Source organism: Capra hircus, chromosome 15, assembly GCF_001704415.2.
Source record: "Capra hircus breed San Clemente chromosome 15, ASM170441v1, whole genome shotgun sequence".
NCBI lineage: Eukaryota > Metazoa > Chordata > Mammalia > Artiodactyla > Bovidae > Capra > Capra hircus.
This window is the reverse complement of record NC_030822.1, coordinates 66179399-66193985: the sequence shown is the minus strand read 5'-3', so window position 1 is coordinate 66193985 and position 14587 is coordinate 66179399. Positions and strand designations below refer to the sequence as shown.

At 36.1% G+C, this 14587-nt stretch overlaps 1 protein-coding gene across 1 annotated transcript in view; it reads left to right on the top strand.

Moving 5' to 3' along the window:
* CWF19L2 (CWF19-like 2, cell cycle control (S. pombe)) overlaps positions 1-14587 on the top strand; it is a 149217-nt gene that overhangs the window by 103043 nt on the left and 31587 nt on the right. Inside the window, exons 13-14 of the mRNA XM_018059850.1 lie at positions 2749-2961; positions 8996-9112. Of these exons, the coding sequence (XP_017915339.1) occupies positions 2749-2961; positions 8996-9112 (330 nt within the window). The remainder of the gene's footprint in view (positions 1-2748; positions 2962-8995; positions 9113-14587) is intronic.

Sequence of the window (14587 nt, the reverse complement as noted above, 5' to 3'; positions counted from 1 at the left end):
CTACAGTTAATGGGGTTGCAAAGAGTCGGACACGACTGAGCGACTTCACTTGACTAGACAGACCTTTGTTGGCAAAGTAATGGCTCTGCTTTTTAATAGGCTGTCTAGATTGGTCATAACTCCTTCCAAGGAGAAAGCGTCAATTAATTTCATGGCTGCACTTACCATCTTCAGTGATTTTGGAGCCCCCCAAAATAAAGTCTGTCACTATTTCCACTGCTTCCCTATCTATTTGCCATGAAGTGATGCGACCGGATGCCAAGATCTTAGTTTTCTGAAAATTGAGCTTTAAGCCAACTTTTTCACTCTCCTCTTTTATTTCACCAAGAGGCTCTTTAGTTCTTTTTTGCTTTCTGCCATAAGGGTGGTGTCATCTGCATATCTGAGGTTATTGATATTTTTCCCAGCAGTCTTCATTCCAGCTTGTGCTTCCTCTAGCCCAGCGTTTCTCATGATGTACTCTGCATAGAAGTTAAATAAGCAGGGTGACAATATACAGCCTTGACGTACTCCTTTTCCTATTTGGAACCAGTCTGTTGTTCCATGTCCAGTTCTAACTGTTGCTTCCTGACCTGCACACAGATTTCTCAAGAGGTAGGTCAGGTGGTCTGGTATTCCCATCTCTCTGAGAATTTTCCACGTTTATTGTGATCCACACAGTCAAAGGCTTTGGCATAGTCAATAAAGCAGAAATAGATGTTTTTCTGTAACTCTCTTGCTTTTTCGATGATCTGGCGAATGTTGGCAATCTGATCTCTGGTTCGTCTGCCTTTTCTAAAACCAGCTTAAACATCTGGAAGTTCACGCTTCATGTATTGCTGAAGCCTCGCTTGGAGAATTTTGAGCATTACTTTACTAGTGTGTGAGATGAGTGCAATTGTGCGGTAGTTTGAGCATTCTTTGGCATTTCCTTTCTTTGGTATTGGAATGAAAACTGACCTTTTCTAGTCCTGTGGCCACTGCTGAGTTATCCAAATTTGCTGACATATTGAGTGCAGCACTTTCACAGCATCATCTTTTAGGGTTTGAAATAGCTCCACTGGAACTCCATCACGCCCACTAGCTTTGTTCATAGTGATGCTTACTAAGGCCCAGTTGACTTTACATTCCAGGATGTCTGGCTCTAGGTGAGTGTGAGTGATTATACCATCGTGATTATCTGGGTCGTGAAGGTCTTTTTTGTACAGTTCTGATTATATGAACCCAAGTATTTAGCCATTATACCTTTCAATATCTGTGATTTAGTAGGCCAAAGAATGGTTTGAACTTGATCCTGTTTCCAGTGTAGTGTTTTGAGGATTTTAAGCTAGGACATGAATAAGTAAATAAAATTTTTGTTTTAAAAATATCCCCCTTGCTACAGTTTATTGTGAAGAAGGTTTAGAGAAAGTGCCTTGAGATACAATTGAAAACTGTTTTACATTCTATGTGGAGTGCATGCTTATTTAAAAATTTTTTTTCATGGTTGAGTTTCTTGGGTTTATTTTTGTTAATAAAAATAAATTTTAATTGCTAATTAAAGTAATTAGGAGTTTGGGATTAACAGATACACACTCTTGTGTACAAAACAGCACGCAAAGACCTACTGATTAACACAGGAAACTACACTCACCATTCTGTAATAATCTATAATGGAAAAGAATCCAGAAAGAACACGCATATACACATACACATATGTGTGCACACATGTATATAACTGAATCACTCTGCTGCACACCTGAAATCAACACAATGTTGCTAACCAACCACACTTTAATAAGATAAATAAGCTTTTAACGAGCTTTTTAGCATTATCAAAACACCATTATCATACACCCCTAAATGAACAGTATGTTAGTGGTGTCTAGCCGAAGACCACTAGGGACACACAGAATTAAGTTGGGTTTATTATATAGCAGCAAAACAGAATGCACACCATGTTGAACTATGGGATATTCTCAATAAGAGAGTGTTAGAAAGACTCATTAAAAGAATTTGATTATGCATAATTTTATAAATAATTGTTACCTCTATAAAAATAAATTTAAAAATTATTTTTTAAAGAGAAGGGAGAAAATTGTTCTCCATATACTTATTAGCAAATTGGTGGTAAATTTAATAGAATGTATGGTAATTTTATAGTGAAAGTTGAAAGTTGTTCTTAACCTCTCTGTGGTTTAGTTTTGACATTTATAAATCGAAATGATAATGATTCCCTCCTCATAGGAGTGTGAAAATAAAGTGTCAGTCTCTATCGTGTCCAACTCTTTGCGACTGCCAGGCTCCTCTGTCCATGGAATTCTCTAGGCAAAATTACTGGAGTGGGTTGTCATTCTCTTCTCCAGGGAATCTTACAGGCTCAGGAATCGAACTCAGGTCTCCTGCATTGCAGGCAGATTCTTTATTGTCTGAACCATCAGGGAAGCCCGTAGAAGTATAAAACAGTCAAATTGCGTAGAATTGCACATAGTAAATACTCAGTACACCAAATTGCATAGAATTGCACATAGTAAATACTCAGTACATTTTATTTGTGATGATAATAAATTGACCCCTGTGATTCAAGCTTAAATTTTAATCAGTTTTTTCTTTTTTAAAATTTCATGTAATAGTTTTATCACAGAACTTATAGATGTAACTTCAGTATGCCATAGTATTATCAGACACAACTGAGTGACTAACACTTTGATTTTACTTTTTTCATGACACTGTACAATACACTGAATAAACCACTGCCTTTTTTCCACTACCTTTATTTTCATTTTTTAGTTTATGGGAAAAACAGATGGAGATTATTATACTCTGGATGACATGTTTGTCTCCAAAGCAGCTGAGAGAGAACGTTTTGGTGAAGAGGAAGAGAATCAGAGGAAAAAAGCTATTGCTGAGCACCGGAGTCTTATTGCACAAATGGAAAAATGTCTTTATTGTTTTGACAGCTCTCAGTTTCCCAAGCACCTTATTGTTGCGATAGGTGTTAAGGTAAGAAATATAGTGATTATTGTCCTAAGGAAATGCTTCTTTCTCCATATGCTTCTAAGGTTCTCAGTAATCCGTCTCTTACTCTGTTTTATATATTTTCTTTTCTAAGTTCCCATGATTCTTAGAATTTTCTTTAGATTGAGTATAAATATTCAAATGATATGAAACTTATATTTCATGTAATTCCATTCTACAGATAGGCAGCATTGAGTTGTGCTTCAGGCCCTAGACTTTGGATCCAGACCACGTGGATTCAGACCCTTGCTCTGCCATTTCCCATCTGTGTGATCTTACTTTCATGATTGGCACTTAAGTCTCAGTATTAAAATCACTTCAGAGCTACTTACTTTAAAGTAGCTTCTGCTTCTTCCCTTACATTCTCATGAAATCTTTTTATTTCTTTATAGACTATCTCATAATTTGAAGAAGTTTATTGTACAGTTTCTGCTTGGTAACCCACTGGGGATTGGTTTTGCAGTCCTTGTAGATGAAAATCCACAGATGGTCAAGTCCCAGTCAGCCCTTCATATTTGTATTTTGTTTTACTTGTTGAGTGTCTCTCTCAGTAGTCTGTTAGTTCCATGAGTATAGGTAACTTTTACTTATCATTGTATACTTGCGTATATCTCATTATATACCAAACATGTACGTTTATAGTCACTTCTTTCGATATTCTTTGTTGTTCAGTCACCAGTTGTGTCTGACTGTTTGCGACCCCATTGACTGCAGCACACCAGGCTTCCCTGTCCTTCACTGTCTCCTGGAGCTTGCTCAGGCTCATGTCCATTTAGTCGGTGATGTCATCCAACCGTCTCGTCCTCTGTCGTCCCCTTCTCAATAAATACTAAATATCACTTATTTAGTAGCCAGTAATATAGTCATTTATTTCAGCATTTGGCAATTTAATCCTTATGTTAAGTAAATAGTTATCATGTACCAGATATATGCCAGAACCTAATTAGTCACTGGGGAAAAGTAGAGAATCGGATATACTTGTGTAGCTAGTTTTCTAGTGAAACAGAGCAGAGTAATGATTGCCCTGATTTAAGGAACTGTTGTTATGAAACAGATATAGAGAAGATATGTGGGAAACGATGGGAGGTTATTTTTTGAGAAGCTGATCTAAAAGGCTTCTCTGAGGAGATATTTTAAAGGTATGAAAGTAAAGCTATGAAAGATGAGAAGAAGCAAGCAACATGAAGATCTGAATGAGTAATGTTTCAGAAAAAGGTGTCAGTCAGTGAGTGAAGACATGAGGAAGGCATTTATGGAACAGAAAAAAAAACCAAAAAACAAACCCAGAGTAGCTAGAGTGGAGTGAGTGAGAAAAAGTGGTAGGAAAGGAAGTTGAATGAATGAATGCTAGTTTCAGAAACCAGTATTGTGGAGAATATACATATACATATTATTTGTTACACACACATACACAGTACCTTTGTAGCCAAAGAACTGGTATTGACTTTTTCATTCCAATTCTAGTCTTTAATACCTTTAGGTCATTAAGACCATCAGTTTATCAGTTTGAATTTTGGTTTCTTTAACTTTTAATTTTTCATTACCCTTCTTTTCCATTTCTTTGTTTTCCTCTAGACTTTATCAAAAGTGTGTGTGTGTGTTAGTTACTTAGTCGTGTTTGAATCTTTGTGACCCCATGGACTGTAGTCTGCCAGGCTTCCCTGTCCATGGAATTCTCTAGGCAAGAATACTGGAGTGGGTTGCCATTCCCTTCTCCTAAGACTTTATCAAAAAGTAAAAGTAAAAAAGTCCATTCAAAATTTAATCAATCAAAAACCCTTAACCAATCTTACCAGTTACTTGTGTTAATTTTCCCATGTTCTTTTCTAGACCATTAAATAAACATTTATATTTTCATAATTAGGACATTTTATATAAATATTTCATTCCCCTCAGTCTGGCCCCTACCTTTACGAAATGTAAGGATAAATTCACTTTAGTTCAGTAGCTCAATCGTGTCCAACTCTTTGCAACCCCATGGACTGCAACAGGTCAGACCTCCCTGTCTATCACCAACTCCTAGAGTTTACTCAGACTCATGTCCATTGAGTCAGTGATGCCATCCAACCATCTCATCCTCTACTGTCTCCTTCTCTCTCCTTCAGTCTTTCCCAGCATCAGGGTCTTTTCAAATGAGTCAGTTCTTTGCATCAGGTGGCCAAAGTTTTTGAGTTTCAGCTTCAACATCAGTCTTTCCAATGAATATTCAGGACTGATTTCCTTTAGGATGGACTGGTTGGATCTCCTTGCAGTCCAAAGGACTCTCAGGAGTATTCTCCAGCACCACAGTTCAAAAGCATCAATTCTTCGGCACTCAGCTTTCTTTATAGTCCAACTGTCACATCCATACATGAGTACTGGAAAAACCATAGCCTTGACCAGATGGACCTTTGTTGGCAAAGTAGTATCTCTCTACTTTTTAATATGCTGTCTAGGTTGGTCATAACTTTTCTTCTAAGGAGTAAGCATCTTTTAATTTCATGGCTGCAGTCACCATTTGCAGTGATTTTGGAGCCCCAAAAAATAAAGTCTGTCACCATTTCCACTGTTTCCCCATCTATTTGCCATGAAGTGATGGGATCAGATGCCGTGATCTTAGTTTTCTGAATGTTGAGCCAAAGCCTTTGACTGTATGGATCACCACACACTGTGGGCAATTCTTAAAGAGATGGGAATACCAGACCACCTGACCTGCCTCTTGAGAAATCGGTATGCAGGTCAGGAAGCAACAGGTAGAACTAGACATGGAACAGACTGGTTCCAGATAGGGAAAGGAGTACGTCCAGGCTGTATATTGTCACCCTACTTATTTTAACTTAGCAGAGTATATCATGAGAAACGCTGGGCTGGATGAAGCAGAGACTGGAATCAAGATTGCTGGGAGATTGTCAGATATGCAGTTGACACCACCCTTATGGCAGAAAGTGAAGAAGAACTAAAGAGCCTCTTGATTAAAGTAAAAGGAGAGTGAAAAAGTTGGCTTAAAGCTCAACATTCAGAAAACTAAGATTATGGCATCTGGTCCCATCACTTCATGGCAAATAGATGGGAAACAGTGGAAAAGAATAAATCAAAGTAACAAAGTTTTCAATAATTCTATATAAAAAGTTTGGGTATTTTTCAGTGACTTCATTTTCCTAAATGCACTGAAGACATGCTAGGTCCACACAGGCACAGAAGTGTGAAGTATACAAAACTTCTGTTTGCCTCCTACTTCATAGACTGTGTCTCATAGTAGGCATTTCTCAGTTAGTGAAACAAACTGTTGGCCAGCAAAGAGACGTTTTCTGTTTTCAACTCATATATTTTTACACAAATTCCTTTTCCTCTTCTACTGTGAGGTAATACACATTTTTCAATTAGAAGGTATTAAATTTTAATTATAAAATTAATTTTCCAATTAAGGTTTTAAATCTTCTTTTTGTCTCTAACTTACTGAGCATCAGCTGATTTGTTTCTTCCTCTTGGGCCAGTCATATAATTTTGATTTCATTTTAACGCTATTTGAATCATGTTATTAACACTATTTGAATAGATCCTTTCTTGATCTGTGCTTTATTGTGCTATCTTAGCTCTAACAAAATACTGTCTCTTAATTAGTTTCAGACTTTTATCTGTGAATATTTTAATATAGAGATGTTTGAAATATTGATTTGATGTAATTTCATCTGTTTCCTACAATATCTGACTGCTTATCCTATCTGTTGTAGACAATAGATTATTTTATTAATCTGAGTAAGCAATAAGATAAGTAAGCAATAAGTAATTTCAAAGGAATTACTTTATGTTAGGTAGTAATAGTTAACAGTATTCTAAAGCAGTTCAGTCATACTCTGCTTGAATTTCTAATATTTAAAGTTAATGTCTTAAATACAAATTTCTTAAGGAAGCTTTATTAGTACTCATTAGAGTCAGTTATTTTAGTTTCTGATCATAAATTGTCCCTACCTTTTCTTTTCTTAAAAATAAAAATGATCTATCCCCTTCTTGTCCTAACACTATCCTTTACTTAAAAAAGTGCTTTGATTTTTTAATAAAAGATAGCATAAACAGATAGATTATTCCATGTTGCTGGATTGTAAGAATCAATATTGTGAAAATGATCATACTACCAAGTGCAATCTACAGATTCAGTGTGATCCCTATCAAATTACCAGTGACATTTTTCACAGAACTAGAACAAAAAAATTCACAATTGATATGGAAACACTAAAATAGCAAAACCAGCCTTGAGAGAGAAGAATAGGAACTGGAGGAATCAACTTTCCTGACTTCAGACTACACTACAAGGCTAATCATCAAGACAGTATGGTATGGCACAAATACAGAAATATAGACCAGTGAAATAAGATAGAGAGCTTAGAGATAAAACCACACACCTATGGGTACCTACTACTTTTTGACAAGCAGCAAGAATATACAGTGGGGCAGAGATAGCCTCTTGGATAAGTGGTGCTGGGAAAACTGAACAGCCACACAGCTACATATAAAAGAATGAAATTAGAATTCTTACCAACACCATAGACAAAGATAAAATCAAAATTAATTAAAGACCTACATGTAAGATCAGAAACTATAAAGCCCTTAGAGGAAAACACAGGCAGAATATTCAATGACATAAAGCAAGATCCCCTGTGACCCACCTAGTAGAGTAATGGAAATAAAAATAAACAAGTGGGACCTCATTAAACTTAAAAGCTTTCACACAAAGCAAAGGAAACTACAAACATGGTGAAAAGACAACCCTCAGAATGGGGGAAAATAATAGCAAATGAAACAATTGACAAAGGATTAATTTCCAAATACACAAGCAGCTCATCAACTCAATATCAGAAAAACAAACAACCCAATCAAAAAGTGCGAAAAAGACCTAAACAGACATTTCTCCAAAGAAGACATATAGATAGCTAACACATGAAAAGGTGCTCAACATCACTCATTATTAGAGAAATGCACTTGTTTGTGGGTTGTGACCTGGGGATATATGTCCTAACGATAGTGTACCTTCAGGTTTTACTTGTCTTGTTGTGTTTTCTTCTTTATGTATTTAGTTGCAGAATATCGTTTCTGGTAGTATTCAGGTTGTTCTTATAGATAGTTGCTCTGTAATTAGTTGTAGTTTCGTTAACAGCCGTAGGAGGTGAATTCAGGGTCTTCCTGCTCCACCATCTTGGTCACCTCTCCAATGCTTATTCCTGATATTGCTTTTAATTGTGAATATTGTTGTGATTTAACTGTAAATTTAAATATATATACACCCATATTCATATACACTCCTAGTTTTTCACTCAAATACCAAAGAATTTAAAATTTACATTATTTTGTAAAGCAATTAATCAGTTAATAGATAAATATTATTCAGTTAATTCTCTTATATAAATTTTTTTAGCTAAAACCTAACCAAAAAGTTACAGAAAATAAGATCAAGCCACTTTGAAGGATATTTATGGTCCTTATGAATACCTTTTGCTTTCTATATGTATAGTAATTGACCTTTTTGACCTTTTTTAAAAAAAATACAGTTTGTGTAAAATGGAGAAATAGTGCCAGCTTCTAGGTAATGCATAGAACCTAACCAGTGCTGTAAAGCCATGTAGAAGTTATGTCTCTTTTCTTAGCTAATGAGGAATAGGCATCAGTTTAACTTCCATTTCATTACCAGGTCTTGTATGTTTTTTTTTTTTCCTTGCAAAATTTGTGTTGTTTCATGAGCTCTGAAGACATGTAGCTTTCTCAGATGAAGGATAGGATGTCAGTCATTCTCCCCTTTGGTAAGTTTCATCTTTCAGGTATCTTAGTCAAAATTGAGACTTCTGCAATAAATTTCTGGTTTATTAAAAGGTATCTTCATGGCTTTAAAAATTTTAAATAGTGAATATCTTCAAAATATTAAAGTATAGTATATTATGACCAGGTATATTTTATTAAATGTCAGCCATATTGACCTATGAGGGGCTCATCTTTCAGAACTGAAAAGAATAGCAATAGCATTTCACCTTTGCATCTTTTTTCCCCATAGGTTTATTTGTGTTTACCCAATGTACGATCTCTTACTGAAGGGCACTGCTTGATAGTCCCTTTGCAGCATCATAGGGCAGCTACCTTATTGGATGAAGACATCTGGGAGGAAATTCAGGTCAGCATGATAATGCTCATAATCTTTGTTATGATCCAGAGCAATTTTTACACACTATTGTGAAAAATTCTAACAAGTTTTATACCTTCATTCAATGATTTTACATTCTAAATTTAAACACATACACATTTCCATAGTTGTGTATACCTGTGGGTCATGATGTTTTCACCACTCACTACCTTTTTACTTTATTGAAAGTTTTAAACAAATATTTTTAATGAGGTATGATTGTCATATAATGTACTAGTTTCAGGTATACAACTGATAGCTTTTGGCTACTAAATGAACTTTGACCAACTAATTATATTTATTTAAAATAAAAATCAGTGTAAGATTTCTAATATTTGCTTTTGTGGAACATGAAATAATCATTTTTGCCAAAGTAAGCTAATAAATTACAGCCAAAAAGAAGGATGTTTTCAGATAATAGAAAGTAATTTTTGGAAGATAGTGATTTATACTTAATGATTGTCATATTTGCCTATAATGGCATTAACATTTTCTGCTACTATGATGTTGTCATGATTTTGTTACCAGGCTAAATTTCTGCACTTTTCCCTTATAGCCTGAGTGACATTTGGATTCAAGGATTTTGTGTGTGTGGTGGTGGAGGGGGGTTGGTGAATCTTCAAGAAATTGAAAGGCACAACATGGGTGAAATTGCTGCTAAGTAATTTTAAGATCTTATACTCACCAAAACAGGAAGAGAAAAAAAAAGCACTTGTTTTTCCAATGGTTGACGAGTGAATAGAGGTTATAAAACCCCTAATTAGAAACCATGAAAATTTTAAGACTTTCTAAGAGACTAGTCATGGGTCTCTTTAGAAAACGGGTCATGGTAGAGAGTTCTGACAAAATGTGTTCCACTGGAGAAGAGAATGGCAAACCACTTCAGCATTCTTGCCTTGAGATCCCCATGAACAGTATGAAAAGGCAGAAAGATATGACACTAAAAGATGAACTTTCCAGGTCCAGTAGCCCAATATGCTACTGGAGAAGAGTGGAGAAATAGCTCCAAAAGGAATGAAGAGGCTGAGCCAAAATGGAAACAGCCCCCAGTTGTGGATATGTCTTATGGTGAAAGTAAACTCTGATGCTGTAAAGAACAGTATTGCATAGGAAACTGGAATGTTAAGTTCATGAATCAAGGTAAATTGGAAGTGGTCACACAGGAGATGGCAAGAGTGAACACTGACATTTTAGCAATCAGTGAACTAAAATTGACTGTAATGGGTGAATTTAATTCAGATGACCATTATATCTACTCCTGTGGGTAAGAATCCCTTAGAAGAAATGGAGTAGCCCTCACAATGAACAAGAGAGTCTGAAATGCAGTACTTGGGTGCAGTCTCAAAAATGACAAAATGATCTCTGTTCATTACCAAGGCATACCATTTAATATCACAGTAACCCAAGTCTATGGCCCGACCAGTAATTGTAAAAAACCTGAAGTTGAACGGTTCTATAAAGACCTATAAGACCTCCTGGAATTAACACCACAAAGAGATGTCCTTTTCATCATAGGGGACTGGAATGCAAAAATAAGAGGTCAAGAGATACCTGGAGTAACAGACAAGTTTGGCCTTAGAGTAGAAAAGGAAGCAGAGCAAAGGCTAACACAGTTTTGCCAGGAGAACACACTAGTCATAGCATACACCCTCTTCCATCAACACAAGAGACCTTTCTACACATGGAGATCACCAGATGGTCAATAGCAAAATCAGACCGGTTATATTCTTTACAGTCAAAGATGGAGAACCCCTACATAGTCATCAAAAACAAGATCAGGAGCTGACCATGACTCAGACCATGAACTTACTGCAAAATTCAGACTTAAATTGAAGAAAGCAGGGAAAACTGTTAGGCCATTCAGATATGACCTAAATCAAATCCCTTACCCTTATTCAGTGGAAGTGATAAATAGATTCAAGGAATTAGATCTGATAGGCAGAGTGTCTTAAAAATTATGGACAGAGGTAACATTGGACAAGAGATGGTGATCAAGACCATTCCCAAGAAAAAGAAATGCAAAAAGGAAAATGATTGTCTGAGGAGGCCTTAAAAAGAGCTGAGAAAAGAAGAGAAGCAAAAAGCAAAGGCAAAAAGGAAAGATAGACCCATCTGAATGCAGAGTTCCAAAGACTAGCAAGGGGGGATATTGTTCACCTTCCTAAGTGAACAATGCAAAGAAACAGGAAAACAACAGGATGGGAAAGACTGGAGATCTCTTCAAGAAACTTTAAGATAACCAAGGGAACATTTCATGCACAAATGGGCACAATAAAGGACAGAAATGGTTTGGAACTAACAGAAGCAGAAGATATTAAGAAGTTGCAAGAATGCACAGAAGAACTATACAAAAAAGATTTTCATGATCCAGATAACCACAATGGTATGATCACTCAACTAGAGCCAGGTGTCTTGGAGTGTGAAGTCAAGTGAGCCTTAGGAAGCATCACTGCGAAAGAAGCTCGTGAAGGTGATGGAATTCCAGCTGAGCTATTTCAGATCCTAAAAGACAATGTGTTAAAGTGCTAAATTCAGTATGCCAGCAAATATGGAAAAGTCAGCATGGCCACAGGACTGTAAAAGGTGTTTTCATTCAAGACCCAAAGAAGGGCAATGCAAAAGGATGTTCAAACTACTGCACAATTGCATTCATTTCACATACTAACAAAGTAATGCTCAAAATTCTCCAAGCCAGTCTTCACAGTACATGAATTGAGAACTCCCAGATGTTGAAGCTAGATTTAGAAAAGGCAGAGGAACCAGAGATCAAATTGCCGACATCCATTGGATTATAGGAAAAGCAAGAGAATTTCAGAAAATATCTGCTTTTACTTCATAGACTATGCTGAAGCTTTTGACTGTGTGGATTACAACAAACTTTGGAAAATTCTTAAGGAGATAGGAATACCAGGCGACCTTACTGCCTCCTGTGAAACCTGTATGCAGGTCAAGAAGCAACAGTTGGAACCTGACATGGAAAAATGGACTGGCTCAATTTTGGGAAAGGAGTATGTCAAGGCCATCTGTTGTCATCCTGCTTGTTTAATTTATATGCATAGTACATCAGGAGAAATGCCAGTCTGGATGAAGCATGAGATGAAATCAAGACTGCTGGGAGAAGTATCAATAACTTCAGATATTCAGATGACACCTTTATGGCATAAAGGGAAGGAGAACTAAAGAGCCTCCTGATCAAAGTGAACGAGGAGAGTGAAAAAGCTGCCTTAAAACTCAACATTCGAAAAACTAAGATCATGGCATCTGGTCCCGTCATTTCATGGCAAATAGATGGGGAAACAATGGGAACAGTGACAGACTTTATTTTCTTGGGCTCCAAAATCGCTGCAGATGGTGACTGCAGCCATGAAATTAAAAGACACTCCTTGGAAGAAAAGCTATGACAAACCTAGACAGCATATTAAAAAGCAGAGATGTTACTTTGCCGACAAAGTAATAGTTAAAGTCCATATAGTCAGAGGTATGGTTTTTCCGGTAGTTATGTATGGATGTGAGTTGGACCATAAAGAAAGCTGAGCACAGAAGAATTGATGCTTTTGAACTGTGGTGTTGGAGAAGACTCTTGACAGTCCCTTGGACTGCAAGGAGATCCAACCAGTCCATTCTAAAGGAAAACTGTCCTGAATATTCATTGGAAGGACTAATGCTAAAGCTGAAACTCCAATACTTTGGCCACCTGATGCAAAGAACTGACTCATTGGAAAAGACCCTGATGCTGGGAAAGATTGAAGGCAGGAGGAGGAGGGGATGACGGAGAATGAGATGATTGGATGGCATCACTGGCTCGATCGACATGAGTTTGAGCAAGTTGCAGGAGCTGGTGATGGACAGGGAATCCTGGCATGCTGCAGTCCACGGGGTCACAAAGAGTCAGACTCGACTGTGCAACTGAACTGAACTGAACCTGAAATTATACCATTAAACTAATATTTTTAAGTCTTTATATATATATGTATGTGTGTATATATATGAGAAGTACATAAAAGTATGTGTGTGTCCTCCTTGAGGCTAATGGTATGATGTTTATACATTTTATAATATTGAACTATTTTTGCATCACTATTTTAGTGATTTTAAGGTTTCATTTGTAACCCATGATATCTTAAGTCTATCTTATTTGCTATTGTCCAGATAGACACTGAAACAGTCATCCAACAGTTAAACCAGAAAAGACTTATGAAAAAATCTGAAGTAAAGAATTTATTAGATAATCTTTAGAGTATCTAAATTTTTATTGTTGTTGCTGTTGTATTTAATCCACTTTTTCATTTTAAAAAAATGGTTTTCAGGTATATAGTTCCGTTCTAGTAATTGTTTTCCTCTTTCTAATGTTATAAAATTCTCACCACAGAACTAAGTGATTATTCAATAAATAACACTTAATTGAAAATATGCATAATAAATAAAAATTCACAAATATGCTAAGTTAACAAAATAAAGACAATATTTAAAATTATATTATAAAGCCAAACATACTTTCCATTTGGCTGTTTTTTGTTTTGTATATGTATTATTAGACATGTGAAGATAACTATCTGGGATATAATTGAATGGGATAATAGAGTTATCTGTTGTCATTTTATGATTTGTCTGAAACAGTTTGAGTTATATCACTGGTGTCTTCTTCACTGTTGTTGCAAACAGCACCTAATTCACAATACGTTGAGACAGCTAATTTCTTAGATTATCATCCATTATGGAAGACTGCCTTCAAGAAGTGATTCAGGCATTCAGATTTCTTCCATGATTAGCTTCTCCTGTGGTGCAATTCTTCTCTTTCAGACCCTTGGTTTGAAGAAAATAGGCATGAGAAGACACCTTTTTGATAACTTTTGATAGCTCTTTTAACACATCATTTCCATATACATTACCCAGAACTAAACATAGCCCCACTTAAGTCCCAGAGATACGGGGAAGTTTAGACTTCTTGTTTGCTCAAGAAGAAAAAAATGATACAATTTAGTGAACACAGCCTTTAGGGGGAAGCATTTTTATATACAGATAACAGATTGGAGGCATGGGAAGTATAAAACTTAAATGATCGATTTTATCATATAGATATTTATACCTGTATTTTTCAAGGTGAACCAATTGTCTATAATCATCTATAATGATTTAGCTAACAGTCACCTACCATGAGATCATAGGTATTAGCTAAGACATCAGCAGCAAATTATCTGAAGTAAAGAGACTGTGCTGAACTTATACTTAGCTGTGGTTAGGAAGGCATAGTGACTCCTCTATCTGTTGCTTCTTAGGTAACATTTTAGTTCATGTTAAATTACCATTATTTGATTTTTTTTCCCCTACTTGCTCTTGTTTATATATAAAAGGAGTGAAGTGGAAAATAGAATAGTGATGAAGGATCAGTATAAAATAGTCAGAGGAGACCTCATGGGAATCTAGAACTCCCACTCCCTACCCAGCAGTAATTTGTATCCTTTCTCT